The sequence below is a fragment of the Rhincodon typus genome, chromosome 47, assembly GCF_021869965.1.
Source record: "Rhincodon typus isolate 14 chromosome 47, sRhiTyp1.1, whole genome shotgun sequence".
Lineage (NCBI taxonomy): Eukaryota > Metazoa > Chordata > Chondrichthyes > Orectolobiformes > Rhincodontidae > Rhincodon > Rhincodon typus.
In genome coordinates, this window is record NC_063378.1 from 1,629,101 (window position 1) to 1,643,233 (window position 14,133).

A 14,133-nucleotide genomic window follows, 5' to 3' on the forward strand; every position below is an offset into this window, starting at 1 on the left:
CAAACAATTAACATTTTCCTCAGTATGCGTAGTTGCTGCTGGTATGCAGACTCGAGACAGTAAAAGAGTCCCACTAGACCTGAGTTGAGGAAGAGAACTCATAGCCTGGCATCCAGGAGAGTGCACATCATGGAAAGTCCACCTATATCTGGTCTGGGATAGTTACATTGCTTCGCAACATCCAAATCAGAACTAATCGAAATAAACCTCTGGTTAAATGGTCACCAGGTTCTAATGGAGGTGGAGATCAATGTGGCTGGTTCAGTGATTGTGGAAACGGTCCTTACCAACCCTAAAGTTTGCACAAGACCTCGGCCAGGCTGAGGACCTATCCCAGGGACCTGTTACAGATTAAGAGTATGACTTTGGTTCCAGTCTCCTAAGAAAAGCAATTGGTGCAGTTACCACAGACTGCAATAAGAGGTTCCAGCCCGAGCCTGAAGGGGCAGAATCGTCTGAGAAAGATTCACCTTGATTGGCTCAACATTTTTCAGTTAGAAAGTGGCTGCCATGGTGAAGTCCTAATTAAATACCCAGATGTTTTTCAGGAAGGTCTAGGGACTATCAAAGGGGGCCAAGGCCACCTTGCATGTTGACCAGTCAGCATTCCCACAATTCTGAAAGGCCTCATGGACAAAAATAGGGGCAGAAATCAGGAGGCTGGAAAGTGAAGGAATTACCAGTTTGCAGAATGGGCAGCAATGGTCATACTGATTGTGAAGCCCAGCTGGACGGTTCACCTTTCTGGGGACTTTAAGCAAACTTTAAGTAAACTGCTTCTCACAGCTGGATAAATACCTGATCCCTGGTAACAAGGACTTCCATGAAAAACTGGCAGGGATTGGTCTGTCCTTCACAAAGCTGGACATGAGCCGTGCCTACCTGCAATTGTGGCTGGATGAGGAGTCCCAGGGTTACGATACAATTTAACACCCAAAAGGATTTATATCAATACACAAGATTGCCATTTGGCGTATCATCAGCCCATGTCCTTTTCCAGTGGACCTTAGAGAACATCTTACAAGGAACAAAAGCAGAAAGTTGCTGGAAAAATCAGCAGCTCTGGCAGCATCTGTGAAGAGAAAAAGATATCAGAGTTAACGTTTCAGGTGAGTTCTGAGGACCCGAAATGTTAACTCTGATTTTTTTTTTCTTCACAGATGCTGCCAGACCTGCTGAGCTTTTCCAGCAACTTCTGTTTCTATTCCTGATTCTGTAGTATCTGTAGTTCTTTCAGGTTTTTAGTTAGCATTTTACAAGGGCTGGCCCAGGCTGCCATTTATCTGGATGATGTACCAATGACGGGGAAGACTGATAAAGAGCGCTTGGAGAACATGGACATAGTGCTTAAACGTTTCTACCAGGTGGGCATATGCCTTCGGTTGGAAAAATGTGTGTTCCTGGCACCCCCAGTTACCAGCTTGGGTTACAGAGTGGACAAGACTGGGTGACACCTGTTGGAAGAGAAAGTGAGGGGGATCAAAGGAGCCCCAGCTCCCACATCTGTACCAGAGTTAGGTCTTTTCCTGAGTTGGTGAATTATTAACGGAAATTCATATGTAAGCTGGCCTCCATCTTGGAAGCCTTACACCTGCTAATTGTTAAAGGGTCAGCCTTGGGAGTAGCCAAGCAGCAGCCTTTAGGGAAGTGAAAGAAAGCAGCTCCCGTTTTCCAAGGTGTTGGCCAACAACAATCACAAGTGAGATGTGGTGCTGCCTATGAGATGCCTCCCCGTACAGTATCGGGGCAGTGTTGGCTCACCCAGCGGAGAGAAACACCTGATAGTGCCCACTTCCCAGACTTTGGCTGATGCCGAGGGAAGATATGCCCAGATGGCGAAGGAAGGTTTGGCGCAAGTTCCACCAACACCTTTATGGACATAAATTTGTAACTAATAGTGGACCACAAACCCCTGGTAGGGCTTACTCAAAGGGGATAAGGGTGTGCCAACCATAGCTTCAAGTTGAATGCAGCGTTGGTCTCTGAGTGCATACTGTTACAAGTTGGAGCAGCATCTGGGAGGCCACGTGGCAAATGCAGATGCCTTGAGCAGCCTTCCACTGGTGGTGCCAACATTGGAAAAGTCCGTTCTGGTTTTAAACTTTTGGGACACCCTTCCGGTCACCGCTGACTGTGGTCACAAAGAGATCCCACCCTAGCAAAGCTAAAACAGCTGGTGGTGATGGGGAAGCAGGAGGGACATCACAAACAGAACTGAAAACTGGAGAGACCAGATCACAACAGAGGATGGCACACTATTAGGGGGAACAAGAGCGATTGTCCCGAGTAAAAGCTGGCCACCAGAGCCGTCCATGGCTTTTTCAAAATGAAGATGTTGGCAACAAATAATGTCTGGTGGCCAGGATTGACATAGTCGCGTTGATGGGGCAGTGCCCAGAGCGCCAACAAGGACAAAACTTACCACCAGCATCTCCCCCACATTTGTGGGAATGGCCGTGTAAACCCTGGACTCAGTTACATGTTGACTATGCAGGTCCTTTCATGGGCTCTATACGTTTAGTCATTGTGAACACCCGCGCAAAATGGTTGGACGTTCATTCAGCAAACACAGGGACAACAATACAAAAACTGGGCATCTCTTTCATTACAGAGATAACACGGTGTGGAGCTGGAGGAACACAGCAGGCCAGACAGCATCAGAGGAGCAGGAAAGCTGACGTTTCGAGTCGGGACCCTTCTTCAGAAATGGGGGAGGGAGAAGGGAGCTCAGAAATAAATAGAATAGGGGCAGCACAGTGACTCAGTGGTTAGCACTGCTGCCTCACAGCACTAGGGACCTGGGTTCGATTCCACCCTCGGGCAACCGTCTGTGTGGAGTTTGCACATTCTCCCCGTGTCTGCGTGGGTTTCCTCCAGGTGCTCTGGTTTCCTCCCACAGTCCAAAGATGTGCAGGTTAGGGTGGATTGGCCATGCCAAATTGTCCCATAGTGCCCATGGATGTGTAGATGACGTGGCTAATAGTGGGATGGGTCTGGGTGGGACGCTCTGAGGGTCAGTGTGGACTTGTTGGGCCGAAGGCCCTGTTTCCACACTGTAGGGATTCTATGAAAGAACTGCAGATGCTGGAGTCAGAGATAACACAGTGTGGAGCTGAAGATTTTCTGAAGAAGAGTCCTGACCCGAAACGTCAGCTTTCCCACTCCTCTGATGCTGCCTGACGTGCCGTGTTCATCCAGCTCCACACTGTGTTATCTCTCACTCTAGCATCCGCAGTTCTTAGTATCTCTTTCAATACACAGACTCCCAGAAATGTTGGTCACAGACAATGGGCCATCATTGACCAACAGGAGATTTGAGTATTTCCTAAAGTTAAATGGCATTTGGCATGTTCAGACAGTTCCATACCACCCGAGCGATGGTCTGAGCAGAAAGAGCAGTGCAAAGCCTTAAAGCAGCAGCCTACAACGTCACGTGATACAAAACCGTCCCGGTTCCTGTTCGATTATAGGGTCACCCCACACACAACTACAGGGATAGCTCCAGTAGGGCTGCCAATGGGGAGTAGACTCCGCGCCACGTTAAACCTGATCTGGCCAGGGTGAGGGGGTACAGTTTGTGATGGTGGTGATTGTGAGATGGCAGTAGATACTCTAGTGCTGGCTATATGCCTCCTCTAAGGAGAGAAAGTTTATTTCAGGGTGTCAAAACCATGGGGATGGTGTGGGTTCTCCTCTTCTGCATAGTGTTGAGGAAATCTCCGAGGATGAGATGTACATGGCAGATGTCGCAGCCTCAATGCCATTACCCCCTGACAAAGAATGAATTTCTTTTGAGACAATCCAGGTGCAAGCGGCAGGCTTCCATCTGGTACATGTCGCCCATATCCGAGGCTGAGTCGGAGAAACTGGACCTGATGTGGAAATGCCCCAGGAGAAGCTACAGGAAAAAGTACGGGCCTACATCTCAGGATTTAGAGGGTTGTAATGACTGGAATGAAGCCATAGAATGGATCTCATAGAATACAACTTCCCTGATTGGGACTGTGAACCTGGTCCAATCAGGGGGCCCTAGCTGGCAGATATAAAAGGGAGTCTCAGGGGTTCTGCTCCCGCTGAGAGCTGGCTCTGTGTTAGCTGGGTCAGTCTCGTGTACTATATACATGTAAATAAAGGGTGACGTGGTGATGGGATACCAGTGTCTGTGGAGTTATTTCAGGCAGCACTGCCTTGTCCAATTTAAGCAGACCCAGTAGGGGTTTGTAGTCCATAATTATCACAAATTCTCACCCATAAAGGGATTGGTGGAACTTCCTGATTCCAAATATGACGTTAGAATCATAGAATCCCTGCAATGTGGAAACAGGCCCTTCGGCCCAACAAGTCCACACTGACTCTCAGAACATCCCACCCAGACCCATCCACCTAATCTACACATTCCTGAACACTATGGGCAATTTAGCATGGCCGATCCACCTAGCCTGCACATCTTTGGACGGTGGGAGGAAACCGGAGCACCCAGAGGAAACCCACGCTGACACAGGGAGAATGTGCAAACTCCACACAGACAGTCGACCGAGGGTGGAATCAAACCTGGGGTCCCGGCGCTGTGAGGCAGCAGTGCTAACCACTGAGTCACCTTGACCTCCGATCCTTCTTTCTCTGTCTGAGTGTATTTACGCTCTGCATTAGTCAAAGTCCTGGATTCTTAAGCTATTGGGTGCCCCTCTCCATTGGATCACCTCTGAGCTAATACCACCTTGATACAGGGTGGCATTGCATCTTGGCATCACAGTGTGCCAACACCTTAGAGAATGACAGCTGTTTCTTCACTCCCCAGAAAGCTAGGGCTTGTCTGTGCCACCGGGTCCAAGGCTGACCCTTTTTTTTTATGGTTAGATGCCAAGATGGAGGCCATCTTGAACTTTTCATAATAATTTACCAGCCCAAGAAATGCCATAACATCCAGTACAGATGTGGGAGCTGGGGCACATTTGATCGTCCTCACTTTGTCTTCTAATGGGTGTAAGCTGGTCTTGTCAACTCTGTAGCCCAAGTAGGTCACCTGGGGAGCCTGGAACACATTTTTCCCTTCTAAGGCCTTGGGAAAGTGCCTGGCTCCACTCTCCGGGACCAGAAGTCCCTGCTGCGGGCCTACTACAACCATGAGACCCTGCCAGGCAGGAGTCCAAAATAGCAGACAGAGAGAAGCATGGATCTTCCTGCTGCTCCTCAGATTGCTGGATTATTTCTTCATTTACTTCTAGATTTCTTATGGTTATTACAGTTTATTAGTGTAAGATCTTTATTTCTAATTCATTTTTGATGCTTTTATAGTCAAAAACGCAAATCAAAAGCGTGTTACTTTTTCAAACGGAGTTGTGTTCATGGAATTTTTAAAAAGGCCTACAACTATCTGACTTCTAGATTTCTTACTGTTATTACATTTCAGTAGTTTAAGAATTTTTATTTTGTTACATTTTTGGACTTTTTTTTAATAGACAAAAACGCAAAAAAACTCCCAAGAAAAGTGTGTGATTTTTTTTTCAAAAGGAGTTTTGTTAATGGACCTCTAGGAGAGGCCTACATGTGGACAGCTTGGGCTTTAATTTTCTGTAAAATTATACACATAGAAGGAGGGATTTTTTTTAACACCGCTAAAGCGATTTTGTTTTAAATTGTAGGGGAGAGGCATTTTTTTAAAAAAAGAGCTGTGTTTGCGGAGATGTTGAAGAGGTCAACACATGGGTGAACCACTTGAGCAGCAGCACTTGAGTTTTTTTTTCTAAATTCAATTGTTCCAGTGAAGTGGTTGATTTTATTTAAGATTTATGTGTTTGATATGGTTTCTTATTTTATTTTTTGCTTGCTTAATACTAGTTATTTGGGTAAAGTATTTCATATAAAGGTGCTAATGTGAGCTGTTTCTTTTTAGGCTTAATGACATTGAGAGCATACAAGAGAGACAGAGTGAGATGGCTAGTAGATTTAGAGAAGTGAGTATAGAACAGGATCAGTCAGGTAGATGGGTGATTCTCAGGAAAGGTAAGAAAGCAGTCGGAAATCTCCTGTGGCTATTCCTTTCTCAAACACATATTTCATTTTGGGTACTGTAGAAAGGGACAGTCTTTTAGAGGAAAGTAGAAGTGGCCATCAGATCTTGGGTACTAAGAACGAATCTGACGTTAGGCGGTGTTTGACAAAATTTAAAATAATTGTTGGAGAGGCACAGACCGGGAATTCTGCAGCATTGAGCATGAATCTAAGAGACTCTGGTGCCAGGATTAAGGATGTCTCACAATGTTTGAAGCTAATTGTTAAAGGGGAGTGTGAGATACTGGGAGTTATTGTCCACATTGGTAGGAATGATGCAGTCAGGGAAAAGATAAAGGCTTTACAGAGTTAATATAAGGGGTTAGGTCAAAGACTAAAGGGCAGAACCTCAAAAGTAGTAACCTCTATGAGGGAAGGAACAAAAGGATAAAGGAGATAAATCAGTGGCTGGAGACTTTGTGTAATGTTCAGGGATTCAGGGTCTTGGATCATCTGGGATCTCTTCTGATACAGAAAAGGATGGGTTTCACCTGTATTGGAAAGGGACCAATTTCCTAGCAGGGAGATTTGCTTTATCCTTATTAAGTAAACGATTAGAAACGTGGAATTGGAGGGATCCTAAGTAGCAGAGTAAATGGAAAGATAGATGAGGATTGTTTGAATTTGAAAGGAACAAGTTAATTAGAAAAGGCAGACAAGAGCAAATCAGAGAACAAAGTAACTCTGAAGAATTAAACTGCATTTATTTCAATGCAAGGTGTCTAACAGCGAAGAACTGAGGGCATGTTTAAGAACATGGGAATGAGACGTCATAGCTATTACAGAAACTTGATTGAGAGATGGACAAGACTGGCAGCTCAATGTTCCTGGTTTTAGATGCTATTGGAAGGAGGGAAGAAAGGAGGGGGAGTGGCGTTTGTGATTAAGGAATACATTACCACTGTATCTAAAGAAGATATTTCTGAAAAATCATCCTGTGAAAATATATGGGTTGAAATTAGAAATAAGAAATTTCTTGATGGGATTGTACTATAGACCCTGCAATAGTCAGAGGGAAATTGAGGGTGAAATGTGTAGGGAGATCTCAGACACATCTAAGCATAATAAGGTTATACCATGGGAGTGTTTTAATTTTTCAAACATTGTTATGACGTTGTGTAGAGTGCATGGCTCCTTTAAGAGATAAAGAGCTTCTCTAAGCTTAGAAATTCATACAGAGAGAAAAGAAATGTCTTTTTGTAGCTGAAAATGTACATCAAGTTCTAAAATGGAAATGTATCAATTGGCTACGTGATCAGAAACGTTAGGCGTGTTTTGATGTTTTGGTGACGAGCTGAAATCAGCCAATTAGTTTAAACCAAGCACTTAGCAACTGAAAGCCAATTGAATTTAAATCTGATGGTTTTGACAACCTCAGACCAATGGTATTGTAAGAAAATTGATATGTCATCCAAGGTATATAAGGAGAGGGTTTTTGAAAATCATGTGAGAGCAAACTGCCAGCTGAGAAATAAGCACCTAGCTCTCACAAGTAATCACTAAGCTCTCTAAGAAAGCACCATCTTATCCATAAAAGGTACCACAGCACTTCTAACTAAGATTCTTCACAGAGAAAACTGGGGTGGACAAAGTCAGAAATTACATGACACCAGGTTATAGTCCAACAGGCTTATTTGAAAACACAAGCTTTTGGAGCCTCAGTCCATCTTCAGGTGTTAGTGAGAGAGGTAGATTCAGACACAGAATTTATAAGTAAAAGATCAAAGGGTCACACCACTGATGAGGATGTACTAAACAAACCTAAGATGCTGTTAAATCTTTAATCAGTTAGAAGGTTTTAATTGATTAATATGTATATATAAATCCCCGAATTACTTTCAAGTCGCTGCCCTGAGAGAACTAAAGGTTTTATTAGCGTAAAGAAGAGGTGACATTTTAGGTCAGATAATGCATGTTAGGTGTGAGGCCTTGTTTCGAATCTGTTTGTGTTTTGGTTTGGAGTCAGACTGGTTTTATTTCTAAAGTAGGAATTTATAAAACACCATATTGACTGACTGTCTATAAGTTGTGTGCTTTTTGAACAAAATAGAATGTATCTACAAATACAAATTCACTTGAAAGGAATTTGGGGAGTTAGAAATACATATATTAATCAATTAAAACCTTCTAACTGATTAAAGATTTAGCAACATCTCAGATTTGTTTAGTACTTCCTCATCAATGGTGTGACCCTTTGATCTTTGATCTGTAAATTTTGTATCTGATTCTGTCTCTCTCACTAACACCTGAAGAAGAACTGAGGTTCCGAAAGCTTGTGTTTTCAAATAAACTTGTTGGATAAATATATAATATATAAATAATATAATAATAAATAATATAATATATAAATATATAACCCATATATTTTCAAATAAACTTCAAATAAGCCTGTGTGTGATTTCAAACATTAACTGGAACTACCATAGTGTTAAAAGTTTACACAGTGAAGAATTTGTTAAATGGGCTCAAGAAAATTTTCTTTATCAATATGTATATGTTCCTACTAGAGAAGGAGCAAAACCTGATCTTCTCTTGGGTAATAGGGCGGGGCAACTGACAGAAGTGATCGTAGGGGAACACTTTGGGCCTAGCGATCATAATTCTATTAGTTTTAAAAAGTTGCTGGAAAAGGATAAACCTTCCATAAACCTTTAAGTTTTTAATTGGAGTAAGGCAAATTTTAATAGTATGAGACAAGAACTTTCAAAAGTTGATTGGAGTAGACTTTAATCAGATAAAGGACCAATGGGAAGTGTTCAAACTCGTGATAACAAGAGTTTAGATGCATCATGTTCCTGTCAGAATGAAAGGTAAAGCTGGTAGGATTAGAGAACAATGGATGAATAAAGGTATTTAAGTTCTAGTCAATAATAAAGAACAATCATATATTATATATAGACAACTGGGTTCAAATGAATCTCTTGAACAGAATAAAAGTGTAGGGGCATTCTTGAGGCAGAGATCAGGAAGGCAAAGAGAGGATATGAGATAGCCTTGGCAAATAAGGGTAAGGATAATCCAAAGTAACTCTACAAATACATTAAAAGCAAGAGAACGACTAGAGAGGGTAGGGCCCCTTAAAGATCAATGAGGTTGTCTTTGTGTTGAACCTCAGGAGATGGGAGAGATTTTAAATGAATGTTTTGCATCAGTTTTTACTGTGGAGAAAGAAATGGAGGCGAGAGAACTCAGGGAAATAAATATCGATGTTTTGAAAACAGTTCGCATTACAGAAGAGATCTTAGAAAATATAAAGGTGTTTAAATCTGCAGGACCTGATTTAGTGTAGCTCAGGATTTTGTGGGGAGTTAGTGAGGAAGTTGCGGGGCCTCTTGCAGAGATATATGTATCATCTATAACTACGGGTGAAGTACCAGATGACTGGAGAGTAGCTAATATAGTGCCTTTGTTTAAGAAGGGATGTAAAGATAACCCTTATGAACCTGTGAGTCTGACTTTGGTGGTGGGTAAGTTGTTGGAGGGGATTCTGAAAGATACAATTTATATGCATTTGGAGAGGCAAGGAATGATTAGGGATAGTCAGCATGGTTTTGTAAGAAAGATATTGTGTCTCACAAACTTGACTGAGGTTTTTTGAGGAAGTAACCAGGAAAATTGATGAGGGCAGAGCAGTAGACACTGTTTACTTGGACTTTACTAAAACCTTTGACAAGGTTCCGCATGGTAAACTAATCATTAAAGTTAGACTGTATGGGATTCTGGGTGAGCTTGCCAATTGGATACAAAATTGTCTTAATGTCAGGATACAGCAAGTAGTGGTGGAGGGATATTTTTCAGACAGGAGGCCTGTGACCAATGGTGTTCCACAGGGATCGTTGCTGGGTCCACTTTTGTCTGTCATTTGTATAAACAATTTGGATGACAATATAGAAGGCATGATTAGTAAGTTTGTGGTATAGTAGGACAGTGAAGGAAAACTAAGATTACAAAGAGATCTTGATCAATTGGGTCTGAAGATTGGCAGGTGGAGTTTAGTTTGGATAAATGTGAGGTATTGCATTTTGGTAAACAAGGGCAAGACTTACATAATTAAAAGTAGGGCCTTGGGTTCAGGAGAGGGTTCAGAGGAGATTTACCAGGATGTTGCCAGTTATGGAGGGTTTGAGTTATAGAGAGAGGCTGGATAGGCTGAGACTTTTTTTCACTAGAGCATAGGGGATTGAAACGTGATCTCATAAAGGTTTATAAAATCATGAGGGCTATAGATAAGGTAAACAAGGGCAAGACTTACATAATTAAAAGTAGGGCCTTGGGTAGTGTTGTAGAACAGAGAGACCTAGGGGTTGAGATACATAATTCTTCGAAGTTTGGGTCGTGTATAGTGATGAAGAAGGCATTTGGCACACTTTCCTTCATTGCTCAGACCTTTGAGTATAGGAGTTGGGACGTCATGTTGAGGTTGTACAGGACACTGGTGAGGCCTCTTCTGGAGCACTGTGTACAGTTCTGGTCACCCCCAGTTATAGGAAGGATATTATTAAGCTGGAGAGGGTTCAGAGGAGATTTACCAGGATGTTGCCAGTTATGGAGGGTTTGAGTTATAGAGAGAGGCTGGATAGGCTGAGACTTTTTTTCACTAGAGCATAGGGGATTGAAACGTGATCTCATAAAGGTTTATAAAATCATGAGGGCTATAGATAAGGTGAATGGCAGGTGTCTTTTCCCTAGAGTGGGGGATTTGAAGACAAGGGAGCATGTTTTTTAAGGTGAGAGGAGAAAGGTTTAAAAATGACATGGGGGTAATTTTTTTTTTACCCAGAGAGTGATTCGTGTGTAGAATGAAACACCAGAGGAAGTCATGGATGTGGTTGTGGTTGCAATGTTGAAAAGACCTTCAGATAAGGACATGGATAGGAAAGGTTTGAAGGGATATGGGCTAGGAGCAGGCAGGTGGGACTGGGTTTTTTTGGGATTATGATCGGCATGGACTGGTTGGGCCGTGCTGTATAACTCTATGACGAATCGCTCTGGGCCTACTGCAACCAGGATTCCCTGGCTGTGCCATCAGGCCAGGCTGCCGCTGTGCCAAGGATCCCTCCCTGACCGCCCTCCTCTGAGATGGCACTTTGATTGCGCCGCTATCTTGAAGAGTCTGTTTTTCACCACCCCTTCTGACCTCCAGGTGGTCACCACCATTCTGCCCACAGCCTGCTCTTCCTGCTGCTGACTAACCCGCCAAAGAAAAACAGAAGGGAAAAAAGGCAGAAGTAAAAAGACAAAAAGGTTCTGTTACAAAGCCAAGGTTGACCCCCCCTCTGAGAACTAAAATCGAAACACCCACGGAGGAACACCTCGCCCTATAATCTGTTAAAAGGAGTGTGAAAAGTGGTGTAACCTGCCTTTCTGCAACTTATAATGGTTAAATAGAAGAAATTTCTGACACTCACATTAAAATCAACAATTTATTTATTTAACTCTAACAGTGAACAAATGAACTAAGCTATTAACAAACTGAATAAACCCCTTCTAACTACTTGGGAATAAAACAAGATTCTAATAGTGTGCTGTTTCAATAAATACAAGTCCCACTTATATAAAATAAAAAAAATGGAATTCAGACTCTCGCAATTACAGCCAGGTTATGTGTCTTCCAGAATATTCAGTGCCTTCTCTGTTGAATGTTCTGTCAGGAATGCCTTCTCCATCAATTCTTCTGGCAAGAATATTAACTAGTTGTGCTGTAGGTAGCTTTGATTTAGATGGTGCTTTCTCTAAAACTTAGAGAAGAGTGTGAGAGCCAGCGATCTCCTCTTGAGAGCTGTTAACTCTGGCAGATGGCAGTTTGCTCTCCTGTCTTTGTCCAACTGCCTTCTTCTTTTATACCCTTTGATGACATATCAATATTTCTTACAATAGGATTGGTCCTATGTTGTCAAAACCAGCAGATTTAAATTTAATTGGTTTTTGGTATCTAAGTGCGTGGCTCAAATTAATTGGCTAAATTCAAAACTTGTTGTCTTGGTAACAAAACAAAATTGCTGCTTGGCCTACTAACTGTGTGGCTTTTTTGGTACAAATGTTTCAATTCGAGTGCTCTCTGTGTACTTTCCAACTTTCAAGCTGCTCACAGATATCCTTTACAAATCTCTAAGCATAGAAAAAAGCACATCGTCTTTTAAAGGAACCATGCAATACGTGCCCCCCTAGCATTTTACAAACACCAAATTCAAACTTCCTGCCTCCCACTCCACAAGCGCTCTACCCAACTTTGCAACAAATGAAAACAGACGGGAGAGGATGAGACCTGGATAAGAGCCCACACGCAGCCCTGCTACTCTACCATCATCTTGGAAAGATTCTCAGCCCAGCTGATGTCTTGAGCAAATTTAAGGGTTGGAGTACAGAACAAATTTTATTAAAAACTGATTTTGCAATCACTGACATAGCCGAGCCAGTATCGACCTCCATTAGAACCTGGGTGACCATTTATCTTGTCGGTTCTGATTTGGATGTTTACTAAGCAATTTAACTGGTTCCCAACCAGCTCTAGGTGGACTTTCCAGGGTGTGCACTCTCCTGGTTACTGGCCTATGAGTTATCTTCTTCAGTTTAGGTCTAATAGGACTGTTTTGCTGCCTCGAACCCACATACTGGCAACTACAACAATGGCTTGCTGGCCAGGATCCTGACGAAAATGTTAATCGCTTGGCTGAGGCTTGGCTTTGTTTTAGGGTTTTGCTGTGGGCTGACTGAGAGTCTCTCTGTCCAGGATATGTCCTGAGTGAGACTGTGCAATTACCTTCACTCAAGTGGTGTTCCCCAAACTCAGTCAGCCTAGCGAGGGTGTCCACTTCCATTGGAATGCCCTGTACCTCAGATATTCCACTTGCCACATTTTCCAATGATAAAGTCAGTTGCAGTACCTGTTTAAAATCCAGCTGGGCTTCAGCTAGTCAGCATTTTTGCATGGATATATCATTAAACGAAATACCAGACAGTCTCTAAGCATCTCATTAAGGGTTAAATTAAATTCACAGATTTCTGCCATTTGTCTTAACCTTGTCAAAACCCTGATATGGATTCCCCTGGTTTTCGAATTGCTGAGTAAAACTGATCATGTTTCTGAATTAGTAGAGGCTTGGGGTTGTACTATTCCTCAACTATGTCAATCAATACTTGAAAGGGTTCAGTATCTAGTGCCTCAGAGATGGTTATGCTCCAAATGACAAGAAAAGCTGCGGCTCCACATGTACTCAGGAGAATTACCTGTTGCTTTTCAGCTGGCACAGTGTTGTTTTCCAGGAAGAAATAACACATTCTTTCCATATACTGGGCCCAGTCCTCCAAAGAAGGGTCAAACAAGTCACGTTTCTCATATAAGATGTAATAAACTCAAAGGTGCCTGTTGTGAGTGAGTTTCTTCAGGATCATGCTTTAGTCTCGTCACCACTGAAAAGACTCTACAGTGGCCGGTACCTCATTATCAAGTCACCCTTTATTTATAAGTGAACATGCCTTGACTACAGTAATCCCCATAAGGAGTCAGGAACCAGAGTGTCAGTACCCCTGACACTAATCCTTTTATGTCAGCCAGGGCTCCCTGATTGGGCCAGATTAACAGCCTATAGAATATCAGAGTGAGAGAGAGGAGTTGAAATATCACAGAGAAAAAGAGAGACACTAATATAGAAATATCAGAGAGAGAGAATGAGATAGAAATATGACAGAAAGAGAGAGAGACTGATATAGAAATATCACAGAGAGAAAGAGAGACTGAGATAGAAATATCGCAGAGGAGAGAGAAACTGAAGTAGAAATATTAGACAGACTGATATAGAAATATCATAGAGAGATAGAAACCGAGATAGAAACATCAGAGTGAGAGTAGTAGACTGACATAGAAATATCAGACAGAGAGAAAGACTGAGATTGAAGTATTGAAATATCACAGAGAGAGAGAAAGGGAGAGAGATTGAGATAGAAATGCCAGAGAGAGAAAGACTGACCTGGAAATATCACAGAATGTGAGAGAGAGTGTGAGATAGAAATATCACACAGAGAGAGAAACTGAGAAAGAAATATCAGAGTGAGAGAGACAGTGACTGAGATAGAAATATCAGA

At 42.5% G+C, this 14,133-nt stretch overlaps 1 protein-coding gene across 1 annotated transcript in view; it reads left to right on the forward strand.

Annotated features, from left to right (window-relative positions):
• The window catches only part of LOC125487922 (glutamate receptor ionotropic, kainate 5-like), a 14,837-nt gene extending 13,386 nt beyond the window's left edge, over positions 1-1,451 (forward strand). Inside the window, exons 9-10 of the mRNA XM_048620567.1 lie at positions 787-844; positions 1,246-1,451. Of these exons, the coding sequence (XP_048476524.1) occupies positions 787-844; positions 1,246-1,451 (264 nt within the window). The remainder of the gene's footprint in view (positions 1-786; positions 845-1,245) is intronic.
• The last annotated feature ends 12,682 nt before the right edge of the window (positions 1,452-14,133 follow it).